Below are 24,695 nucleotides of genomic sequence, written 5' to 3'. Positions count from 1 at the left end.
AATCAGATTTCAAAAATTTAAATTTTGATTTTTCGAATTTCTGCCGCCGACTGTGACCTTGCCGACTTCCGGCGCTCCCAACGCGCCATTTTTAGAGCTAGGGAAACGAAATACATACCAAACGATAGAGAATTGATCAAGGAACGCGATAGTGAAGGTTTCAAGTCGATATCTCTCACCGTTTTGCCGCAATCGCCGCGGAAAGTTGAAAAAAGTCTATTTTTCCGAAAATTTGACCTTTGACCGGTCAAAAGTAGGTCAAATGTTGACCTAGGACCAAAAAATATACCACCAATCGCGAGATCTCGGCGAGAGCAATCCGTTGGTCTTTTCCGCTAAGCTCTACGACGCTCCGTTTTCAAACGCCAAGGGGGGGTCGCACCAACCCCCCCCCTGCATGGGCGAAGGTGGCAGATCGCCGTTTACGGGCGAGGGTTAATAAAAATATGAAATCCGGGAGGATAAATTAAATATAGAAATTGTGGCCAACAGAACATTATCAGTTGCGTTCAAGATACTCGTAAGCATGATCACACACCCAGCTTACACGTGAGCCATGTAATAAATATTTTTGATAGACATGCTTGCTTAAGTTATGAAATCATCTAAAGTGTTTGTAAAGTTCCACGATACGGATCTAATATCCTGCTATGCATCATGACCATTTCTGGTCAGGTCATGTCTTTGAACATCGGCCAAATTCTTGAAATGACCTTTAACCCGCGCCCCGTAGGGGGGCCGAAACGGCCCCCCTGTCCTTTTCGGTCGATATCTCCTAAACGGCTGGAGATATCGCCACCAAACTTTCAGGACCCCTCCGGGCATCGATTTTACACATTGTGACCAAAATTTTTTCCAGAGGCTATGATAGGTTGGCCACAAATGACGTCAGAATGACGTCATGTTCTGTCATTTTCGACCGAAAAAAGACCTTCGCGAGAAGACCTGTCAGGGCTACAGCTTTGAAGATAGAGAAAAATGATCAAGACACAAAAGGTGTAGAATTGCCAGGGCTACAAAACTGCTATCTCGGATTTTTAACATTTTTGAGTTTTGACCCCCAAAAATCAAAAATGCATTTTTTTATATATAAGCCGAAAAATCCAAAAAGTTTTTTGATTTTCGAAAAACCCGGAATATATGTGATAGTACCTACCGTCTTCTATCTACATACCAAATTTCAGATCGATACCTCGTTTTTTGGCCAAGTTATAGCGAAAAAACTGTTCAAAAATGATGACGTCAAATTTTCAAACTCAATTTTTGACAATTCTAGACCTCGTAGAGCAAAACAAAGACCACCATTGGACTCCCCGTGACGAGCTGCATCGAATCGATACCCATTTTATGCAAAAATATCAACTTTGAAATTTGACCTAATTTGACCTGACCTTGACCTGACCTTCACCAAACCGTGACCTAAGCTGGCCCCAAAGGCTACCTAACCCACATAATCGCATTTGTCATGTAAAATAGACCATAAAACATGTATCACACGACACTTTCATAATGTGACCCCCGGTGACCTGACCTCGCTGTGACCTGACCTGGTATCAGTGACCTCAGATAGCAAAGTATGTGTTTGACGAACAATGTACCATCGATGGTTTTCAATAAATTACCAATTTACTCGATTTCACAACACATTTCTTGAAATGCCTGTGAACGGTGAAAATCTGACCTTTGACCTGACCTGTGACGTCATCGGTTTGACCTAGGTCAATGAAATTTGGTCACAAGGTAGTTCCCGGGTGGGGCTATCGAACGCCGTTTGAATTTTGAAAATCGGCCGGTAACTTTCCGAGATCTTAGGGGGGGGGGCCGAAACGCCCCCCCCCCCTACGGGTGGTAGGGTCCGCCGGTAGCCCTACGGGGCGCGGGTTAAAGATCAACTTTTGATTCATTCGAAGCGTTTTGATAAGAGGAACACGAGGCTGGTAAAATTAATTTCATGCAAGTTTAGCTTAGAGCTTTTAGTGTTTGTGGAAAAGCAACTGGTTTTCTCATAATACCGATGATGGCAGTTGCTGTTATTTACGTGCTTAGCCGTTGACCTTAATTAAATCTGACAATATTATTCAGACATAGCGGTAAACGAGCTACTTGTTGTGTTAGGTTAGGCTCTTTCGGTCAATTACAGAGTGGTAAGGATGACAGGAATTAGGGGGAGACAGGGGGCCTGGGCGGGAGTCCTGGGCCTCATGCTCCGCTGGGGCCGAGCAAATCACGTGGGTTGGATTGCCCTGACATGGATAGCCGTGGGCGGTGTTTCACGGGCCCGCGCTGCAGCACGCTGCGCTGCGCTGCCATGCATTGTTGCGGCGGTTGATATGAATTCGGCTCCACGCTAGCGTTATGAGCTTCCGAGTCTGTTGATGCATCCATGGAAATTGGAAACCCAATGCACCGGTGCGCGCAACGCACCCTGTCCAAGCAAAATTTTATCATCGATGACCTCTGGTGACATGATCTTTTGCTCTGAACCGATCTAAAATTGGCTGAAGTATCTTTTCTTCTTTTTGCTACTTTTGACGCTACTTCGAATACCACTTAAATACCCAAAGCTGAGTTATAAGAATGATGCTCAATCCCCATTTCCACTCCAACAGGGCTTGAGAGTCTAGGCATTCCTGTGGGGCACGGGCTAACAATGACTATCTCATAATCATTGTGGCCATGAACATCTACTGCCATTCATTAACACCGGTTTCGCTGCGCTGAGCGGTGGCCGTCCCGTTTGTTGGATTCTACAGAGCTGGCTGGCGGAAAGCGTTACCGGCCGCCCGTCCACCGCCCGCGGGCCGGACCGAGCGGTCCCGCTGACCCTACCTGACCTGAGCCCGGCGCGATATGGGACAGGCAGACGGGGGTTCGGCTCAGCGAAGGCAGCGCCCACTGGTGCTGGGGACTTTTTTAATAGACCTACTGTACAGTGGATCTAGTAAGGATCTCCAGACGAAACTAGATGGCGTTGAGCCTCAGTCGAGTCCATGTGAAATTCAAGGAGAGGTCACTACCGAGCTGAGCCCGGTGGGGAGGTGGGGAGGGGCGAGGGGGCGGGGCGGGTGGCGAGGTCACGGTGCGGGTGACCTGTCAAACAGCCCCGGCGCGGTGGGGCACTGCCGCAGGCAAATGGCGCAGTCCAGCGTTGTTCCATATCGCGGTGTGGGCCGGGCGGCCGGCTAGCTTGGCAGTTGGCTGCTTGGAAGGAAAGGATAATGAGGCATGGGTTTGCTGTGGCCGGTTTATCTACTGTCAACTATGATGAACCCAAAAATGCAAATGTGATGTTTGTAATGCAGCTGGCAATGCAATGCTAGCGAATGCTCCGGGCGCCCAGTAGCTATAAGGATTAATATTATTTATTTATGTCTCCTGAAATTTTCATTGAATATAACTCAAGCAATAGAAAGATCGCATCGTTCGCCAGTTTTTTGACCGGCTGGCGTTTCTTGCGTAGAGCGCCCTTTGGCAAATAATTATCACGCAGGTGATTGGTAAATGGTAAGATGGGCCTTTAAGGTCAAATCAAGTCGCTAAGAGAAGATGAGGAAAAGTAGACGAATGCCACATTTTTGTGCATGAAGTCTCGAGTTAAAAAAAGCTAAAAGTTGATGTGTAAGCTAAAAACAATCAGATCAGTTAATAAAAATATTTGACCCGAAATTAGCCTCTGTTTTGTCTGACCATGATTGCGTGTAAGACACCGGTCCAACAGGGTTCAACCCGGCCCAACCTGGTTCGGCTCCCCCTTTTTTAATATTAAATTTGGCCCGAACCTTTTGAATGAAAGGAATCACAAGGACAGAGTCCCCGCTAAGCTGAGCTTGTTGCGTTGACCCTGCTCTCTACCCTCCGATCAAACAATTCCTGGTCTATGGCAGAATTAGAGTCCAAATTTTAACGTGCGCACATAGCCGCGCACGGCCGGTCCCCTCACTGACTTCGCCTGGCAGCGGCCTGCCACCAACCACAACCATACCCGTCAGGAGGCTCAAAAACGTCAAACACACGTCGCGTTTCGAACCCGGACTTTTGCGGCCGGGACGTGCGCTCTCACCACATGGCACATGGAGTCCAACGCTCTACCGACCGAGCTACCGGGACGGACATTTACCTTGGGGTTTCGCCTCGTGACATTGACAGACGTCAGACACTTTGGCCGAACTCTAGCCGAAACAGAGCAAGCTGCGCAGGGCGATAGGTGCTCGTAGCGTTGAGGTTGGGTAACCTGTGAGCTGAATGTGTGATGAGTGCCCCCAGGGGGTCCGGAAGCGGTGGGGAGTATGTTTTCAAAAAAAAATATTGTTTAATAAAATTTCTTTCATCGGGGGTGTTTTTCTTTCCGAGATGGTTGCCGACCTGCGCCGTGCTCTGGAACAACCTCAGGTGAGTGTTTTCGACTGGTAGATCCTCAAATGGTTGATTAACGAGTTGATTTTCTTGCTGTTTGACTTCTCTCTTGTTCAAACGCAATTGCACACCCATTTTCAATTGATGATCGGTCCGTTGGTTTCAAGCTGACCGATTCCTTTCCGCCACCGTTCCTTGCGCCTGGGGCTCGTCACAAACAATATTTATAATGAGGCTGGCTTGTCGCTTGTCAACATATAGTCTTCACTGCCTAGGATGGTATCTGTCTCATAAGGAATTTAGGACACGGAAGTCTCCCCAAAGTATATAATTTTGATGCCTCCCTTGAGGACATAACCTGAAGCCACCATCTAATACCTGATAGCTGCCCACCATTTTCTCTCCCTTTCTTATGCCTATCATCCCAAAGATAATCGAGTCCATCCCCATTTAATGTCGCCCTCAATGCTGAGATTAGATCTCCCGCTGGTCCTTACACTATATGACGCATACCTCAATCTCCCTCAGACTCACTCTCTTTGTCATACCTCTCTCATCCCACTACAATAAATTTGATCCCGCGTCGACCTCTCAGTCCCTCCCAGCAATTGTTCTAACTCCCTCCAGCGGTACATATCAGGGACAATAAACGCAATTTGTTCAATAGACTCCGTGGTTAGTGTAAGTTTCATCTAAGCTTACTCTTACCTCCCAACGACTTATCGCGCCCTATTCCAACATTGGAATCGTGTGTGCTCTTCCTAGCACCTCTTGGGCTCCCTGGCCCAATATCCTTGAACACCTACATCACCTGACCCTGATTACTTGTCTAAAGGTGCAACGCAGGTAGCGATTACATTATTAGCGTTCGTCGATGGATGTGATTGGTTCAATCAATCTCTGCCGGCCCACTCTCTTCGAACACCTACATCATTTGACCCCGATTACTTGTCTAAAGATCGACGCGGGTAGCGTCAGTTATTAGCGTTCCTCAGTGGCTTATGATTGGTCCGTCAACCTCTGCCGCTCACGGCACATCTCTGTTTCCCTACTAAAACCCCGCGGCCGGACGTTGGTTACTGACCCTTGCAGCCCTTCTGTGAGAGACCGTCTTACGCGTTTTCACCTAACGAACCGGTGGACACAATCCTGCTGCCCGGCGACCGCAGTCTCACTGGGCTCATAGACAGGTACCTACTCCGTACTCTCATGCAGTCATGGCACCCGCAAGTGGCGCCTTTGAATCATTGACCGGTGTGACTCGAAGACTCCATGACTGAATCTATCCTACAATTTTATCCGACGCCGTGGAATCCTGTCCTGCAGATGTGTGTTCAAGCGCGTTAGCGTCATGAGTGATACATGCTGCGATCCTTTCCGACGGTGGACTTACCTCACCTCATCCTGGCGGAATTACCCCTTCGCCTCAATCTATCACCTTCGTATTTTGTCACTCACCTTCGGCGGAGTGCTCCCTCGTCCTGTCTCTCTGACTCACCTCTCAGCTTGGGCGTCTTATGGCGTTCTTTGTTCTGATATCTGCCTAACATATTTACTTACTTACTCCGTAACGTGAGACAGTCCAATCCTAGAAGACTTAGACGTATCAGCAGAGTCAAAAACACATGAAAGTGTTGCAACATACCTCCTCTTCGGCTAGCATCCATCCTTAGATCTTTCCTCCTTTTGTAATTCCGGTTTCAATAGCTATCGACCACTTCAGGGTCACTCCTTCTGTATCTCCTTACCTGTCTGACCCGTAGAATCCCTTCAGTCCATGTGCGCACCGCTGCGCGGTACGAATCAATTGTTACCCGCGACCCGAACAAAAAAAAATCATTGGATAGAGAAATCTGCGCCGCCAAATACTCAGACCATCTACTACTCCTTTCGTCTACACGATATTTACGCCTATCAGCCGAAACGTCTCTACCGTAGCTTACTATATTCACTCAGTGACGTCATATTTCTAGGAGATTGCCAGTTTCATACTTGTTGATCGGTAGTGACGTCATAAGATCCTGTCGCCTGCGGGTTAGTACATCCTGACCTCTCATCGTTCAACCTTGGAGACGCTAACTTTGATCGGAATTTCAACTCGACTATTCTGAGTGTTGCCTGTGATTTAATGAAGTAATTCTCAGTAGTGCCCAATCATTTGTGATCATGAATATTTTTATGTGGATTGTTGTCTGGCGTCCCTCGCCACGTTGTCGCAAATTTCTCTGGGGACGTAAGTATTTGCATCAAGGGAATTCTAAGGTAGTGCGCCGGATTAGTCTCAATTTGGCATTTCAATTTAAAAACAATCCAACTCATGTGATTTCATGTTATCTTACTGAACCGATTTATGAGAGTCAATTTTATAATGCAGGTTTTATTGACATACTCGACTAGATGATTTATTTAACTTGCAATTCAGTTGCAATTGACAATCGACTTGTGGTGTTCTAATTTAAGGAAGCTCGGTTTACCGATTGCTATGTTGTTGAAGGTATACAAATTTTGGCAAATGTGATATCCAATTATTCGAGTGGGAACATCAGCAATGAGAAATGGTTATATCAAATCAAGCGGGGACTGTGTCCACTTCCAGTCTTGAGGACAGGTTAAACTTTCTGACAATTTTATGCTATGCAACTGGAATTGCGCGGTCGGTTGGCAGGCCGAGTTCACCACAACAAGCTATGCTTAGTGCGAGCTCTGATTTCTCAACTCTGCCCATTCACCCATTCAGACTAAATTAAAAAAAGGCAAGAGCAGTAACTTTAACAAGCTAATGGGAACCGTCCAATGGAGAATGGTGCTAATTTCAAACTAAATTGATGGCTCGGCAAAGACTGGTGTAATCAATAGTACGCTCATTGCCATTTCTCCAGTGTTAATGGTAATTTGATTTATTTACCTAGTGGGTACTTTTGCTGGCAAACCTGCTATTATAATCTCAGTCAAGGTAGCTGTCCAGGATAGAGGACAATCCGATAGACAGCCCTTCGTTGTATCTGTTCCGCCATCTGACAAAGTTTGTCATGTTCAATGATGCCTTATAAATTTCAATTCCAGGATATCCCTTTTAAGTGAAACCGCACTGGTCTGAAACTGTTTTGCTAGCATCCAAGGCCAGATATGAGATTAGTGTGACCTGAGGGGTCAATGGTCATTGACATTGAAATTCCATGTTCAATAGATCATGTCAATAGAAAGAGATCAACTAACGGATGTTACTGGGAATAATATGACTTGAATTGTTGCATGTTACTGATTTATCATCTGAATTCATAAATTTCAGTGTGTCCCTCCAAAACTTCGTATAAGTACAGTTGTCAGTAGCTTTTCACACCACGCTTGACATGAGATGACTGTTCTCCTAGGCTTGGGGTGGCAATGTCAAAGTTTTAGTGATGCGCGCTCAATCATAACACAATTAATTTCCCCATTCCTGTCTTAGCCTATAATTGTCTGCTAATCTAATGTTAACCTGACTCGCGATGTAGAGTTTGGTTTCGACTGACGAAGGTAACCTGTTTCTCCCAGATTTAGACCGTAGAGTTGTTCACCAAGATTTACTAAAATTTTGATCGTATGTGACTGCTGTCAATTTCTCCCCCTTTTTTGACCACCCGCAAATTTGTCCGCCTTCCTACTGAGGTCAGCGTGGGTCAATCGTTGAAAGAGGGGTTCGTCCAGCTGTCTTACCAGATAATTCGTTTCTCTCAGCAGGTCCATGTTTGTGCATTGTTCGCGATTCCGCTGAGCTGAGGGCTTGCTGGGCCAGCGCTCTCCAATCCGACGGGACTGGATGTGAGATCTACTGCCCACGCCCTTGGCTTCCTCTGGTCTACATTAGCAATTCACACCTTGCCTACTGATTTGCAATGAAGTATCATACCCTACTCGGATGTTTACGATAAATTAAGTGTAATTTCAATGCAATGATCACTAAATGTTATTTAGATCATTTGAGAATGTGCCCTGTGATCAAAAGCTATCTTGTTTGATTCCCTCATATGTTAGATGTTGAAACGAAGTTGAAACTCAGACCTTTGGTTTGTTATTGCTCTGAGTCCTTTAAACAAAAGATATTTCATCGAATCTATACGATATCTGTAATTTAAGCCAACGCAGAGAGTTAGATGATAACCATTTTTAAATGCTTGTAATTATGAGCTTAGCGGGGATATGACCTTGTTCCACACCTGACCGGCGACCATTCTCGACTCATCGACTCATCGAGCGTCGACTCATCGACGCTTTTGGCGCCGCCTAGTGGATGTAGTTGTAGGTTACACGGGCTAGGTGGCAGTAGAGTGCCACGCATCTCATTCGTACCAAAAGCTTTCATTTATGGGGTCGATCTTTGTAAAGACTGAATTAAAACGTTTTGCTTCGACATCCTCCTCCCTCTTTCTCTCTCTCTCTCTCTCTCTCTCTCTCTCTCTCTCTCTCTCTCTCTCTCTCTCTCTCTCTCTCTCTCTCTCTCTCTCTCTCTCGCTCACTCACTCTCTCGCTTACTCACTCTCTCGCTCACTCACCTTCTCGCTTACTCACTCTCTCGCTCACTCACCTTCTCGCTCTCTCTCTCTCTCTCTCTCTCTCTCTCTCTCTCTCTCTCTCTCTCTCTCTCTCTCTCTCTCTCTCTCTCTCTCTCTCTCGCTCACTCTCTCTCTCTCTCTCTCTCTCTCTCTCTCTCTCACTATGATCATTCACATTCGCCCTCTCACTCACCCACTCATTTCAGTCAGTCACACGCAATTGCGTGCCGACACGAGGGACCTCTTGCGGCAGTTTAGGGAACCAGCTTGGTCTATTTCACGCTAGGCGGCACTGCTAGTACTGTCAGCTGCATCTGAGCGCTGTCGGAGTTTGTGCCGAAGGCAATGGATCTTGTAGGTGGCGCTAGTGGTGCTACTGTTGGTGCGTCAATTGACCTGTTAATTGTTTAAGGTCATGTTTAAGGTCAAGGTCATACATTTTTCATTTCGCGCGGACTACAATCGCTCAGTTTAGAGAAAAGCTCACAGGTCCAACATCAGCTAATTAGGATCTGCATCTCGTTCAGTAAGGTGGCCTGGGGACAATCTGACCTGAATAGAACAAATTCTTTATTCTACATGAAGGACATGAGCTGCGGTAATTTCTCGCTTCCCTCCGTAACCAACTCTAGGCGTGTGCAAGCAGGGTGACATTTTTGACATAATCACGTCACATTGAACGGTAACTCGCTTGATGTTTATGATCCATTGTCTCAAATGATGCATCAATTTAGCAACCGTAACATTTCCACGTTATTCTTTGATATACCTCGAAGGGGGAGCTGGCATCAATATCCGTTAGGTACTGATAATGCTAGGAGAGAAAGGGGGATTGATTGACAGGTTACGAACAGCGATAAATTTATAACGATTGAAAAGGTGATTCAGATTTGCATCGGTTATATGAACGCGAATCACGAAACGACTCAATGCTGATTTAATAACAACCCGGAAGGCGATTCAGACCCCCAGCGTTCTTGTTCTGGCGCTGAGCTGCCGAAGGAGCAGAATAATGTTTGATGTTTATGTTTACTCTCCTTATCCGAATGTAACTGAACACGTCACGACTTCTTGGGCCGCCTTCGTATCAAACCTTATCCAAATGGTGAATCTGTCCCAGGAATGTGGCGATCCTACGCTGACCGTCGATTTATCTCGAATAGCACTTGTAAGAATTGAGAATCGATTGACAGACTTGGAATTAACACTAGATTGACAATGGATTGATACGCTGGCCTACCGAGTTCAAACTAGTTAGATTATGAAACAACTTATGCTGACCTGCTAGCTTCAAAAAAATGTATCTGTGATGGTCGCGTCGTGAGGGGTGATCATTGCATTTCCGTTGATTGATGATCAGACGGCCGTGGCGTAGTCCCATTTAACTCCGGTGAACCTGTGGTGTGAGGCCGGCGTGAGGCCGTGTGATCGACGATGACGACTCAATGATAATTACGTTAGCGGTCTCTGTGAATCCGAATCAGCAACATATCTGGAGTAACCCTCCCTTCTTTTTTTTCCCAGACAGATTGTTAAATTTTCACGCTATATTTACAAACGGGCGATACAGCAGTGGTCAAGCTCAAGTCCTAAACGGTGCATTGCGATCGAGATAGTCAACTCGCCATTCTCGATACAAACCTAGCCTTAAACCTAATCCTAGCTCCCTCACCGCGAAAAAAAAGATTAATTACAAACATCGCCAATTGAACTGTCATGACGTCATCTGACGTAGTTTGACGCGTCAATGGTGACCAGCGCCCCAAAAATGATACCACCTGACCTGTTCCCCTCCCCTCGAATCCCACACCCCACTGCGGCCGGACCGCGCGCGTGATGGCCGACAGATAGTGCCACCCCAATACCAATGTAATGGTGAGCCATTAGCCTACACTGACCATTACTAACCCGCCCCGGCTGTCCCTCTAACCCCTCTGTCTATCCCATAGACAAGGCCGGACCAGTCAGGCCCATTAGCCCCTCCCCGTCTTTACAAACAGACGCCCCACTGCCGCGCTGCTCGGTCGGGAGCGGAATGTAGCGACCATCTGCCCTCCCTTCCCTGCCGAATAACACTCCCACGATGTTAAATCCATTACCCTCTAATGGTGGCTCAGGTTAGACCCCAGGGAGTGGCATTTGTAATCCAGATCAGAGACATCCGATGGGTAAATGGGAGGTGAATTGTCCATGACGGGGAGGCAGTCTTGATGAGGCGGACAGATGAGATGACTCACTTGACAGTGTTTGATGATTGCTGTCCACTCCAGCTGAGGTCCGGTGCAGTGATGATCCGATCAGCAGAGAGGCCGCTCCGGCCGAAGCCGGGCGGGGCGGTGTCCCGCGCCGAGTCCCGAGGCGTTCTGTCTCTGGTGGTCGGCCTCCGGTGGTCGGTCTCGGGTCTGTCTGAATCCCTTCTCCTTCTGCATTGAGTTTTTGTTCTCCTGTGATTTCCGGGCCGGAGGTTCCGGGCGTCGCCGGGCCTCGCTGACCGGGGCAGAAAATTGGCGACATCCCGTCTCGCATCCGGAGTCGAGACCGTCGCCCTCCTCCTCCATTCCGCCGGAACGTGACGTCATCCTCACTTGCTCGGCTCATCCGTCTCAGCTGTCTCCTGCCGGATGACGTTTTCACACTCGATTTTCGCCGGATGTCGGTCCCTGCCTGTGCCGGACGGCTGACCGCAACGACATCCTCCCACCTTCCTGTCAGCTGCGTCGGCAGGATGTGCGTGGCGCCAGGCGTCGGGAGGCTGGTCCAGCACCGGGAGCAGCTGTTTCCGGCTGCGTTGCGTTTGTCGGCGGCCACTGCGCCGGCCCGGATGGGTGTGTTTGTACTCCACCCTTCGGCGAGCCTTTGATCTTCGCTTAATGGTGACCGGCCGACGAGTCGGGGATCGTTTGGTCGACCCCCTCCCCACGCCGGCTCAGCGCCGCGGCAGGCAGTGCGATCGTCCTTACGTATAGAGTGTGAGAGATGTCCTTTTTGATGTACGGAGAAAAAAAATGTCACAGCTTCCAGCTGTTACAAATGCGATGTCGTGAGTTCGAGCCCCCACTCCCGGGTCTGGTTTTATCTCGACACGAACCAAACCTTTCCTTCTACTGCAGCACAGATAAGCACGATGCCATCTTTCCCGAATATCTTTCCCCAATGTCCTCTCAAAAAGTCAAAATTATCGCTTATAAATGTTTAGCAAAGTTTCATTTTTAAGAAAATATTTTTGGACATTTTTCTGGAGCCATTTCAAATCTTTTTTTCTTTTCTGATTATTTTCGGCCCGATAAAACCCGCCGAAACTGAACGTGCCAAATGAAAAATATCTAACTCAAATAACAGTTTAGAACAGCCTCATCATGCATCATGAAAAGCATCATGCAACTATCGACTGAATAGTTGCATGCTATGAATGCGTCCAAGATTTCAATTAGTTATCATTGTTCAACATTTTGGCTGGAACTGACGCTGCTTCTGGCATGCCCGTTTGTTTGAGATAATGATTCCCAGTTTCAGTCGCATTTTTGCTGGTTCCACATGAACAGGATACCACCATACCGGAGTGAACGCACCCGCAACCACCATCCCCTCCCCTCAGCCTTGGCGCAGTGGCGGGCGGCCCTGGGCGGCCCACTCCAACTCCCGGCGCTACGCACGCCCCATGCGCCGTGATACCGCGTCACTCCCCCTCCCTCCTTCCCCCACAATGACCGGTGACCTCACTTCCCTCGGGATTTGGACTCGCCCTACCCCGACCGTAGCGCCACGTGGTGGCTCTGGAGATCTTAAATAGACCCACTGTACGTTATTTTGGACCTTCCGCATGGTAGAGTTGTATGATTTGACAGTCCAAATGTTCCCGTTTCTTTGGCGTGTAGGGATGCTGCTTACACAGTTCCGATCCGGCTGAACTTTATTTGAGTGCAAATGTGTGATTTCGCTCTTGTTCTGGCAAATAATGTGTCATGTTTTAAAGGTATATGTAAATGCGACATCGGTATAATGGTTCTTGTGACACTTTGTGATTGGCTTACTTGTTTCCATAGAAAGACAGACTGGCTCATGCGTTCACAGCGATTCGCATGTAACTTTCGTTCTTGATATCCTTCGCCCTGGTGGGGGGGGGGGGGCATTTTGGCCCCCCCCCCCCTGTGGTTTTTCAGCGATAACTCAGAAACCACTTGAGTTAGCGCCCTGAAACTTTGTATAGCTGTTTATTCAACATTTTTACATCATGTCCTTTTTTGGGGGGTTCGGGTCAGGTCAGGTCAGGTCACAAGGTCACCAAAACTGACACCACCTCTAAAAAAGTTCAAAACTCTCTCTTAAAGGCACAGCTTTTATCCGATCGATGTAAAATTTACAGTACTTGAAGATGTCACCCAGCTCTACAAAATGGCTATCTCGGATTTTTTATAAATGTGACCTAAGGTCAGGTCAGGTCATCGCTGCTCCCCATTATAAGTCAATGGGAGAATCGAAAAGTAGTTGTTTTTCAGCTAAATCGGGCGTGATTGTTCCTATATTTCGTTATTGAAGTGTCTTGGGTCAGCAAATCACAGCCCATGTGAAACCATTTGCTTGTGACCTCGCTGAGGTCACGCTAGGTCATCTCCCTGGTCACCAGAGGTCACCAGCGGTTTTTCTGCACTTACTTGTTATTGAATAGAGATAAAGACTCCGTTCGACGTTTATCGTGTTTGTCTCGTCAATGCGGATCGAATGATATGCAGCATGACCTATTTCGGTAAGGTCATGACCTTGACCTGAGGTCAAATTTTCAAAATGACCTTTCGAGGTCAAACTATATATCATTCGACGCGTCTCGACGAGCCAAGCACGATGGTGCATGAATCGTTTCTCTATTTTCTCGTGAATGCATGCTATAGTTAAAAACATTTTCAAAGAAATTTGCCAAGTTGACCTTGCATGACCTCTGTAGGCCAAACCGTTGAGCTGAGGTCAAATCTGACGAACCTTGGCGAAAGAGCTTGAAAAGAGCTATCGATTGCTTTTTTCCGCGGCTCTCTAGCTCTTCTAGTTTCCGAGCTACAGCGGAATATGTCCGGCAACACCGAAAACACTGAAATTTGACCTATGATGACCTCTAGCGACCTCAATATTGACCTTAGCGAAAAAATGACCGAAATACTTTCGAACGTACTTGTTATGGGCTTTCGTTTGCTTTTTTCCGCGTCTTCCTAGCCCTCTTCGTTTTCGAGTTAGACGGGGGGGGTCATTTTGGCCCCCCCCCCCACCAGGGCGAAGGTGGCTCAGACCCACACCAGGGCGCGGGATATAGTTTGCAGTGTTCGGCATAAAATGTGAGCATTTGACCTGACCAGCTAGCTAAATTGAGCACCCAAATAACACTGCTCTTGAGCGATATTATTCTCTCCGGTGCACCCGGTTTTAAGCACATTGCTGCATTTCACAAGGGATGGAAATAATGAGGATTTGTGGAGATCATACTTTTGCTCCGTTATACACCGTTTCAATCCAGCTGCCGAGCCGTTTGGCAGTGGGTTCGCTCGCCCGTCGCGTCCATTTCGCATGGTTACCAGTCTCCCGCGTCGGAGCGGCGGGACGGCCGTGGCATGGCGTGTAGCTAATGCGCGCTGTCGAAGAACTACGACCCATTGCCGGTGACGCATGCGAGTCTGTGGAGCGACAATAAGTGGCTATCTGCGGGGCCCGCCCCGCGGGAGTGCGGAGCGGTGGCCGCGGTTAACTGCTCGGACGGCCTGAGAGCGGTCCACGCCGCACCGAGGCCCCTGTCGCAGTCTGTTAATCGTAAAAAGGAAATAGGTGGAATGCGATGTAACTTGAGATTTGTTCTTTTTGTCGCAATTGAAAGCCACTTGATGCAGCCATCTAAATGTAGAAGGCACTATTCAGGTTTTTTTTCTGAAATGATCAGCGTCCTTTAACCCGCGCCCCACTGGGGGGGGGGGGGCTATTCATAGCCCCCCTCCCGTTTTTCTGCAATAGCCAATAACTTCCAAACCGCTTGACGTATCGACGCCAAACTTTTAGTACATTCGGCTGCATCAATTTGACACCTTGTGTCAAAATTTGAACTTCGTACCTACCATAGGTCGGCCGGAAATGACGTCAGAGTGACGTCATGTTCGGCCGATTTCGACGCAAAACATCGAACCACGGCAATCGCTCCTAAGAGCTCAGTTTTTAAAGGGACTATCCCACCTTCTAAAATGTTGTTAAAACCAGTTAAATTGTGCCCGACTTTATAGATTGGATGACCAGGAACACGGTTCTGGCATTTATTTTTCATTAAACATCTTAGGCTTCCCATATTCCAAACACAAACTTTCAAATATGTGACGTCACAGCCCAAAATTACCTCCTTCCCCAGGCCACATTACTGTCATAAAGCTGATTCTTTTTACTCTGTAGGCACCACAACAAAGTACAGACCAAGTTTTAAGCGATTTTTCAACGAACAAACCCATTTAAATCAGAATGACTAAACGAGGTGACGTCACACTAACGGTCGCTCCATGTTGAAGATAGGGCCTTGTACAAGGCCCATTTTCAAATGAAGGGAACGAATTTCTTCAACACCAAGAGGCCGCGGTGGTTGCAACCTAGATAGATAGTGGTTTCTGAACCTCGCCGCAAACTTGGCTATCTCAACTCAAACCCCATGTTAAAGGTGGGATAGTCCCTTTAAGGTAGATCCAATTTCTTTGCATGAGAGGACTTAGAATAGACTGCGCTATCAAACTGCTATCTCAGATTTTCGAAATTTTGAAAATTTCGAAAATGTAATATAATAAAATTAAAAATTTATATTTTTACATTTTTTCAAAACGTTTTTGACTTTTCGAAAAAACGGAATATATGTGATAGAACGCATTACAATGACTAACTCTAGCAAGTTTTAGCTAAATATCTTCAAAAATGGCCAAGTTACACGCATTATTGCAAAAAATTCACAATTATTAATTTTTCAAATCAGTTTTTCAGCACGTATTTGACATCGTACGCCAATATAAATAGCACCATCGTGTTCCTGAGCTCAAACTGCATCCAATAGACACCTTTTTAACTTTAAAATTTGACCTTTTTGACCTGAAAGTGACCTAACCTAAGCTAAATTTGACTCAAAATGACCTCGAATGACACAGACGACATCAAATTAGAAATTTTTGGCCTAAATAGACCATAAAACATGTGTCACGTGACCGACGCATGATATAATATTTTCGTGACCTGTGATGACCTGACCTTGATCTGAAAATCAAAGTACAAGTTTGGTACCCTCAGGGTATCTAGAGCATCTGTTCACGAGTGTGTGAACCAAAAATGAGCCTGATCTAACGTGCAAGACGGCGGCCAGAGCCCAAAACGTGAACAAGCCAAAATGCTAATAATTTTTACTTTGACCTGACCTGTGACGTCATCGGTGACCTCGAGGTCAATGAAATTAGGTTTCGCTCAGCAGTTTTTCCGGGGCTATCAGACGCCGTTTGAATTTTGACGATCGGCTCAGTAGTTTCGGAGTTAGGAGGGGGGGGGGGGCTATGAAGAGCCCCCCCCCCCCAGTAGGGCGTGTTATACGCAGACCCCAATGGGGCGCGGGTTAATTTAAAACCAGGCTGATTGTGCGCGTGATTTTATATCTCTTTGTGGGGGCAGATGCACCCACAATCCTGAAATATGCCCCCACAATGATGAAAATGCACCCACAGGCCACAAGTCTTATGTCACAAGCGCCCTTTCGAGAGCACGGCGCCCTTCGCATACTCTAACGGCGTCCTTTTGACCGCCTCGGGTTCCTGGATAATATAGCGTTTTTAATCACTCGGCGCCCTTCTGGGAGAATGGCGCCCTTTTGACAGCACTGCGCCCTTCTCATGGTCTAACGGCGCCCTCCTGACCGTCTCGCGCCCTTATGTCTTTGTCCACCGTGCATCCCTCGACTGTTCGGCGCCCTTCTGGCCTCTCAGCGCCCCTGGACCACATAGCCTTTTCAATCACTTGGCGCTTTTATATGAGAATGACGCCCCTTTTCATGGTCTCACGGCGCCCTCGTAACCGTCTGACGCCCCTATGTCCCCGCCAACTTATAGCACTACTGACTGTTCGACACCCTTCTGGCCTCTCAGCGCCCCTGGACCACATAGCGTTTTCAATCACTCGGCGCCCTTCTAGGAGAATTGTGCCCTTTGCATGGTCTCACGGCGCCCTCGTAACCGTCTGGCGCCCCTATTTCCCCACCAACTTAGCATTACTAACTGTGCGGTGCCCTTTTGGCCTCTCTGCGCCCCTGGATCATACATATATAGTCTGTTCCATATCAAGCTTGCAGTTGGAGTTTCTTCGGCAGATCGCTCCTCCGCTCAAGAATTTGCTATGTTCGGAATTTGCATTTTTCGTTTTAAAATGTAAGAGCTGTATATACAGAAACCACGCACTGCTTTCAGTAGGGCACTTCGGCTGCAAACTTGAAACGGAACAGAGTATAGCATTTTTAATCGCTTGGCGCCCTTCTGGGAGAATGGCGCCCATATCATGGTCTATCGGCGCCCTTGTAACCTTCTGGCGCCCCTACAGCTGGGCACCCACAATTATTTTGGGAAAATTACACCCCTGCCGAGGAGACTCCATGTCCACGTTTTTTTTTTTGCCGATGAACGAATGAATTGATAGTTAGGTTAAGGTGTTGTTCACGTTTGGGACAAGTCAAGTTTTACCCAAATGCTGACGAGTTTTCCTGAGTTGCCGCCCGGTGTCGCTGTTCGGAGGAGTCGCTCTTCTATCGCTGTTCTGCTCTCATTTCTCTCTCCTCCGCTGCTCCCCCTATAGCAGCTCTCCAGTGTGGCTCTCCTGAGCAGCTCTGCTCTATCGCCGGCCCGTGAGCAATCGCTCTCCGTCGCTCTCTGTCGGCTCTTTTCAGACCGTTTTCCTTTCGACCGTACTTTTCCGTCCCAGCCGGTGTGTGCGCAGCGCTATCGGCTGTCTGCCTGCGGCGCTCCGCGGTTCGTCTCAATCCATTCGCCGGCCGGCTGCCCGGCGGCCGATCTTCTACAGACAGCCGGCTCGTCGAGTGCACTGGAAGGGGAGCCGACGCCCGTGACGCCGCCGCCGGGGCTGAATCCGACGGTTATCGCTCTCATCTCCGCCGCGGCTGTCGAGTGTAGGGCCGACTTGGAGCTGGCCACTTTGGCGAGTCAGCGGGAAATCTGCGTGGGGAACGGCCGGGAAGGATGGTGGGAGGCGGGAGGGTGACGAACCCATCTCAGGCTATGACCGCGACGGACGCCGATGCCATCGCTGTGTCCCGCTGTCCACATGACCATGTTTGTCTATCTTGGCGTGTATGTGTGCGGTTGAGTATATTTATCGAATGTGATTGCTCACTGTCTTCTATATATCCTCATGCGTCGCTATTTAGTTATATAAGCGGTTGACGCAACACCTTAGAGAGCTAGATCTCTGCTGTGATCAACGCGAAAGTTACATAAAGCTTCTTTATTCAATTTTTCATTCATTTTTTTTCATTAATTTATTACGAAACGCTAAAATACCATCGTAAAAGGAGAAGTGTATGCATACATTGATACGCGTCATGTGAGGGGTGTCGTACTCGCGCAATATGTTACGTCAATGCGGCTCGCTAATAATATCACGGACACGTAGCACACGGCAGATTGGCCACTGTTGTCGTCTCAAAATCACCATCCTACTGAATGGTTGGCAGTTTCTGTCAAATATTTCACAAACAAGGCGCAGCTTCCTCCGAAAACGCCGTCAGTTGCCGGTAATTGGGTCTTTGAACGAGAGTGGCCGCTCCAGCGTACAGTGCCGCAAGATATGACGTCGCGGGCTTATGAGAAATTTTGGGTCCCGCGTGTAGAATGGCCGTCTGTCCTCACTTTCATGAAAGGCCAGCAGATGGTGGTATGGTTCATTACATGATGGTTTGCCTCATTCCGCTTCATATTAAATATATCCCGTTGAGTATTTCGCTTTGAGCCGTGGCAGTACTTGGTCCGAGACCTTTTAGTAGCGCATAGTGTAATAAATAACCTACACTTAAATAACTTAATAAATACACCTTTTTGCACTCAAAATAGGCATCTTTTCATTCAATTTCGGCGAATTGCATTCAATTTTAGCGATCTCTCATTTGCTTCGAATAGGGGCATTTTGTTTCGTCATATGGGCTCTACTTTGACATCGGGCACACCACATCGATATCAGTCATAATTTCGGCAAGGGGCATTCAATTTCGACAAGGCCTTACGTATTTAGACGATAGACATGGATTTAAACACGAGACATTCAATCTCGTCATTTTACAATTAAAATCGACATCACTCATTTGATTTAGACATTGCTTATTTAAAAATCGTTAATAAGCAGTTTATGAAAAATAAAGAAAAAAGACCTGCTGGATGCTGGTCGTCCCAGTCACTCCTAATCATGCTGTTCAGAACCTTATGTAAATAAATTTTGCCTACAGCACGGGTGGTAAATTCACTCTTACTCCATCTGCATCCTTATCCATCTGAATCCTTATCATGCTTCGTTGTTCCGTGCTGATGGTCACCCATTGCACGCATGCAGGATCGCTCCGACAAAACGCCCGTCCCTATACGTCTTGAGCGGCTGTAAGCGGTGGCGTGTTTAATTGCAGCGGGCCCGTCGAATGTCGAACGGGTCCCTGAATGCTTCTATGATTCTACACCGGCCCTCGGCGCACACCGACCTGTTCTGACGACGTGGCATGACTTGAATACCGCCGCCCTTCATCAGACTCCGCATCGTTTGTTTGTTTGTTTTGTTGGGTTAGGCGGTAGGCCCTTTCGGTCCAATGAGACAATGGCGGAGCCGGGAGGTAGGAAGTTGGGGGAGACATTGGTCTGGGCACGCACCCTAGAGAGTCACCGGGGCTGAGCCCGTCCGAATGGACAGGCCGATCAGCCCCCAAGTACTCTCTGCACCCGGCTACGGGAGTGCTACACCTTTTTTCAATCCGAATCGGCATCCGGTCAGTTAGTTTCGGCAGATCTGCATTAGGAACGTCAGCCGGAGTGCGCTTTCGACAAACCACGCTCCAAACTCGGCATAGTGCAGAGGCGTGACATGCGGCATTTGATTTCGACACTGAGTGTGGTTCCGACACTGGCCAATGGATTTCGGCACACGGCATAGGACTGTGACATCGGGCATTGGAAAAAGGCAAAGTTCATTTTACAATGGCAATGGTCATTCAGTTTCGTTGCCGTTATAACAAGCAAAATCAGGCAAATTTCATACCATATTTTGTATATTGATGTGTTACCAATGCTTACCACTTGAATTTATGGCATTTCATCCTTTTGTTAGACTTCCCTTGGTTAATGGAACACAAAATACGCCAAGGCCGCGGTTTTAAGGTCTAAACGTTTTTTTTTTTCTTCTGTGAATGGAGGGTGAGTAGGCTAGCAAGCCATGTCAGAGTCGTGAGATTAGAGGATCATGCGGAGGAAGCATTTGGGTGTCTACCAGTGACCGGTGAGCTGCGGCGGCTGACAAGGCGCCGGTATAAAACTGTCTCGCTACGGATATGCAGCCAAAGCGATCGATGGGTCAGCCCGTAGGGTTTCCACCTTTCCAGAAGGCAGTTTTTTGTCCAGAAATACAGTTGACCATGACTGACCAAACCGCCGTTGTCACCGGAGAGCGGAGAGCCGTTGCCGCTCTCCGGTGACACGCCCATTCCCATCTCGGCAGACCTGAACCATCCGCGCTGGCGGTCAGCGCCACTCACAATTTGTCGACAGATCGACACCAATGAAAAAATCATTTTTTTTTTGTTTTTCATGCAAGAAATAAGGCTAAAACATTGTCAACTTTAGATGCGTTGAAAGGATCGAGGCCCCGAATAACCCCCGTCAACCTTTGGATTTGCCTGGAGCGTGGCCCCGAATGACCCCCGTCGCCCTTTGGATTCGCTAGTGCTTCCACATTGTCACAGAGTGACGCAAGGATGGTGACCTCGAATGAGGTCAGCTTGTGTGCCGGAAGCAGTTGATGTTAGGGACGAACCGGTGTTAAGGTTCCAGAGCGACTGACGAAATTAGCTGCCCGTTGCCATATTCGAATGAACGGTTGCCGATTCGGATTGAAAAAGGTGTGGTTACTTAGCAACCAAGCGCCCATATTGATTGTCTCTTTACAGTACAGTGGTACATTTTAACGCACATTCTTAAAATGCCTTTCCAAAAAGATAAGAGTTGCTTAATTCACTGGTGAGATAAATTGACCATTGTCTAGCCTGGCTGCAAGCTGCCGACGTAAAATGCAATATGACAAAACAGAATGCCCTTTGTCGATATTAAATGCCCCTGCTGTTGTTCAATGACCCTGGTCGAATATCAACAGATGCTAGTCTAAATTCGTGAAACGTGTCGAAATGTGTGCTCCAGTGTCGAGTTGTTGGAGTGCCTGTCGAGATAAGGTGCCCGCTGCCGTATTTGAATGAACGGATGCCGATTCGGATTGAAAAAAGGTGTACCTCGGGAGCAGCGGTGCTGCTCCAAGGGAGCAGCCCGCATGAGATAAAGTTGCCTGTCCAGCCTAGAGAAGGGGTTGCGGCGTGGAGGAGAAGGATTTGAATATCCTGCGGATGGAAACGACGGCACGGGGGAGACTCCGCATCAGAACATACGCGACGCCCGACCCAACGCCGGGTCGGGCCGTCCAGGGGCAGCCAATCAGCGGCCGACAACGAGCACCGCCGCGGGCGGCCCACGGCCCGGACCACGACAGCAGCGCGACGACGGACGGCAACAGCTCAACAGCGGCCACCAGTCAGCCCCAAAGTCAGCGGCGGCAGAGCCCACTGGCTGAGGAGCGGGGGAGGGGCACTCTTACATATCCATGAAAATGCGTTATAGCTTTCCCATGATAAGACAATTTAATCATAAATCTAAAGTAAATCTATAAAAAAGCAAAACAACCATTGTCTAAATTGATCGTAAAATGTCAAAGTCAAATGCAGTTCTTCATTTACAGCTGACCATTGTCGAAATTCTATGCCACTGTCGAAATTTGATGCAACAGATCGAATATGAACCGGTGATATTTAAAATTGATGAAATAATTCGAAATGTGTGAGGTATGTCAAAATGGAGGTAGCTCTGTCGATATTGAATGCAAAGTGTCGAAATTGAATGACCAGATGCCGATTTGTAGTGCAAAAAGGTGTAGTTATTTTTTACACTATGGTAGCGCTACAAGAATAGAATACCTGAATCTGTATACTTCCCACAGAACTTAACCCGCGCCCCGCTGGGCTATTCAGCCATACGCGCCCTGCTGGGGGGGGGTCATTCAAAGGTCAAGGTCAGGTCAGGTCAGGTCAGTTCACCAAAAAACAAAATATAGAAAAGGGCATGTGCGACACATGTTTTATGGGTCATTTTACTCATAGAATTCAATAGGCACATTCAATAAGTGATATGGACCACCTCTGGATGAATTTCAGGTCGAGGTCAGGTCAAGTGAGGTTAAATTTTGACGTTGGTTGTTAAGGCCTAAAAAGGTGTCCTGTCCATCTGATGCAGTTTTTCACGGTGAATCGAATGGTGCTATTTTTGTTTCCGTACGAGCTCTAGAACTTCCAAAAAAAATCATTTTTCAAAATTGTTGTGTGTCGTGACGTCATGAAATTTTGAATAACTCCCACATTTTTGAACCGATTCTTCTAAAAAATGGTATGTAGGTGCACATAGACCACTTCTCTGACATATATTTTTTGACATATAGTTTTTTGCGATACACTCAAAATATTGGATTTTATAATTATTTTCCCAAAAAAAGTTAGTTTTTTTAGAAAAAATGGGCCAAAACCCAAATTTTCAAAAAACCGATATAGCTATTTGATAGACAAAGTAGAATCACGTATAACCTTTTTTGTTACGTCTTGATTCCTCTAAAAATGAAGATGTTAGCGGCGTATGAAATTTTGCCGTTTTTGAGGCGAAAATGGCGAACATGACGTCACTAAAACGGCAATTTCTCAAATATTTTCCGACAGATTTCGTTCAAATTTTCAGGAAACGTCAAATTGATGTATGATCAGGTGCTGAAAGTTTGACGTCGCTGGCCGTTTAGAAGTTATTGGCGAAAAACGGGGGGGGGGGCAGATTCTGCCCCCCCCCCCAGCGGGGCGCGGGTTAAGACTCCAGTGTTATCTTGGATAATTATGTTTGTAATTAATTTATATTATTTTAATTTGTTTCTTCTTTCATGGCTTGAGTTGTGATAATTGTTGCCATGCGTTTGCTTTTTCCATTCAGGGGGACAGCAAGAGAACGCAAATCATTGCACTGCATATTCATTCAGCTACCCAACATTTTGTGATTCACGGCATGGAGCGTGGTGCAAATGCCATTTCCATTTGTAATGGCATGAAATGACCATTTCCCACTCTTCTAGTGGGAAATACGCACTTGGTTCTTGCTGCTTAGTTACTTGAAAGTAGTTGTACCTAACATTCGGGAACGGGATTGTGACTGATTTGTGATTGGAAACAATTGATAAATAGACGAGCAAAGGAGTGTGTATTACCACACGGCTGTATTTTCGGCAGTACAAATACCAGCTGTTTACCACACGGCTGTATTTTCGGCAGTACAAATATCAGCTGAGCGTGGACGGTACGGTGGCGGCCTACCGGTTCCCGTTTCTCCTGGCTGGAGGATCACTGGTGGTCAAACAAAAGTCCGACTACTACGAGCACTTCTACAACGAGATGAAGCCGGGAGTACACTATCTGGAGGTGGCGCACGACCTCAGTGACCTCGTGGAAAAGTGAGTACCTACCCAACGGAAAGCGGGAGAGAGAGGGCGCCTCTTACCAAGTAAAGAACTCATTGCGTTTTGCACGTCGAATGTTTTACGCTCTCTTATCCATAATTGTGTTATTGTACTTATAAACGAAAGTAATTTTGCAATCGTTCATAAAAATGTCGCAATCTGCCGTAGCATAGCAAATAATAAGGTAACTTAACCCGCGCCCTGGTGGGGTCTGTTTATAACGCGACCTGGTGGGGGGGGGGGCTATTTTTTGCCCCCCCCCCCCTCGTATCTCCGAAACTACTGGATGGATCCGCAAAATTCAAACGGCGCTCGAAGGGCCTGTCAAATTTGTCGAAGGAAACCAAATTTCATTGGCCTCGGGGTCACCGATGACGTCACAGGTCAGGTCAAAGATGAAATGTTTCACCGTTCACGGGTCTTCTAGGGAATGCGCTTTAACACCGAAGAAAACGCATTTTGTCGAGAATCAGCGATAGGGCGTCAGTTGCCTAGTACATATGTTGCTATAAGAGGTCACTGACAATACCAGGTCAGGTCACAGGTCAGGTCACCAAGGGTCACAGGTCAGGTCACATGAACCTAACTAGGTACAGTCGTGTACAGGTTGATGGTCCCCTACTCTTTATCCACCGGGTTCCTATGGCTCAGCATTGGCAGCAGCCGCCTGGTACCGGTAGGCTGTGCCGCATGACCCGAGAGTGAAGCGGCACAGTCTACCCACGCCGTTTGACATCGGCTCGGGTCGCCGGGTGGAGCGCTTTGTAGACCAGCTGTCACGTCAGACCAGCGCGGGGGGAGGGGCTCGTCTCGGTGGTTGGCGTGGGCTGGGGAGTGGTGTAGGGCGTGTTGGTGGACCATGGGGGCTGGGCGGGTTGTGTGGTCACTTGCTGCATTGCACATTTTGCGTCGCTTAACAATTGCATTCCTGTTTTTGCTAAGCACAATGCACGGAAGACCCAGCGAATACGAGTAGGT

At 47.5% G+C, this 24,695-nt stretch overlaps 1 protein-coding gene across 1 annotated transcript in view; it reads left to right on the top strand.

The window, feature by feature from the left end:
* LOC122368157 (protein O-glucosyltransferase 2-like) overlaps positions 1-24,695 on the top strand; it is a 146,127-nt gene that overhangs the window by 97,386 nt on the left and 24,046 nt on the right. The window contains exon 7 of the mRNA XM_043341824.1: positions 23,533-23,711. Coding sequence (XP_043197759.1) covers positions 23,533-23,711 — 179 coding nt within the window. The remainder of the gene's footprint in view (positions 1-23,532; positions 23,712-24,695) is intronic.

This window comes from Amphibalanus amphitrite, unplaced genomic scaffold (genome assembly GCF_019059575.1).
Source record: "Amphibalanus amphitrite isolate SeventyFive unplaced genomic scaffold, NRLGWU_Aamphi_draft 000928F_arrow, whole genome shotgun sequence".
In the NCBI taxonomy this organism is placed as follows: domain Eukaryota; kingdom Metazoa; phylum Arthropoda; class Thecostraca; order Balanomorpha; family Balanidae; genus Amphibalanus; species Amphibalanus amphitrite.
Note: the sequence above shows the minus strand (reverse complement) of the source record. Positions and strands in the feature narration are given on the sequence as shown.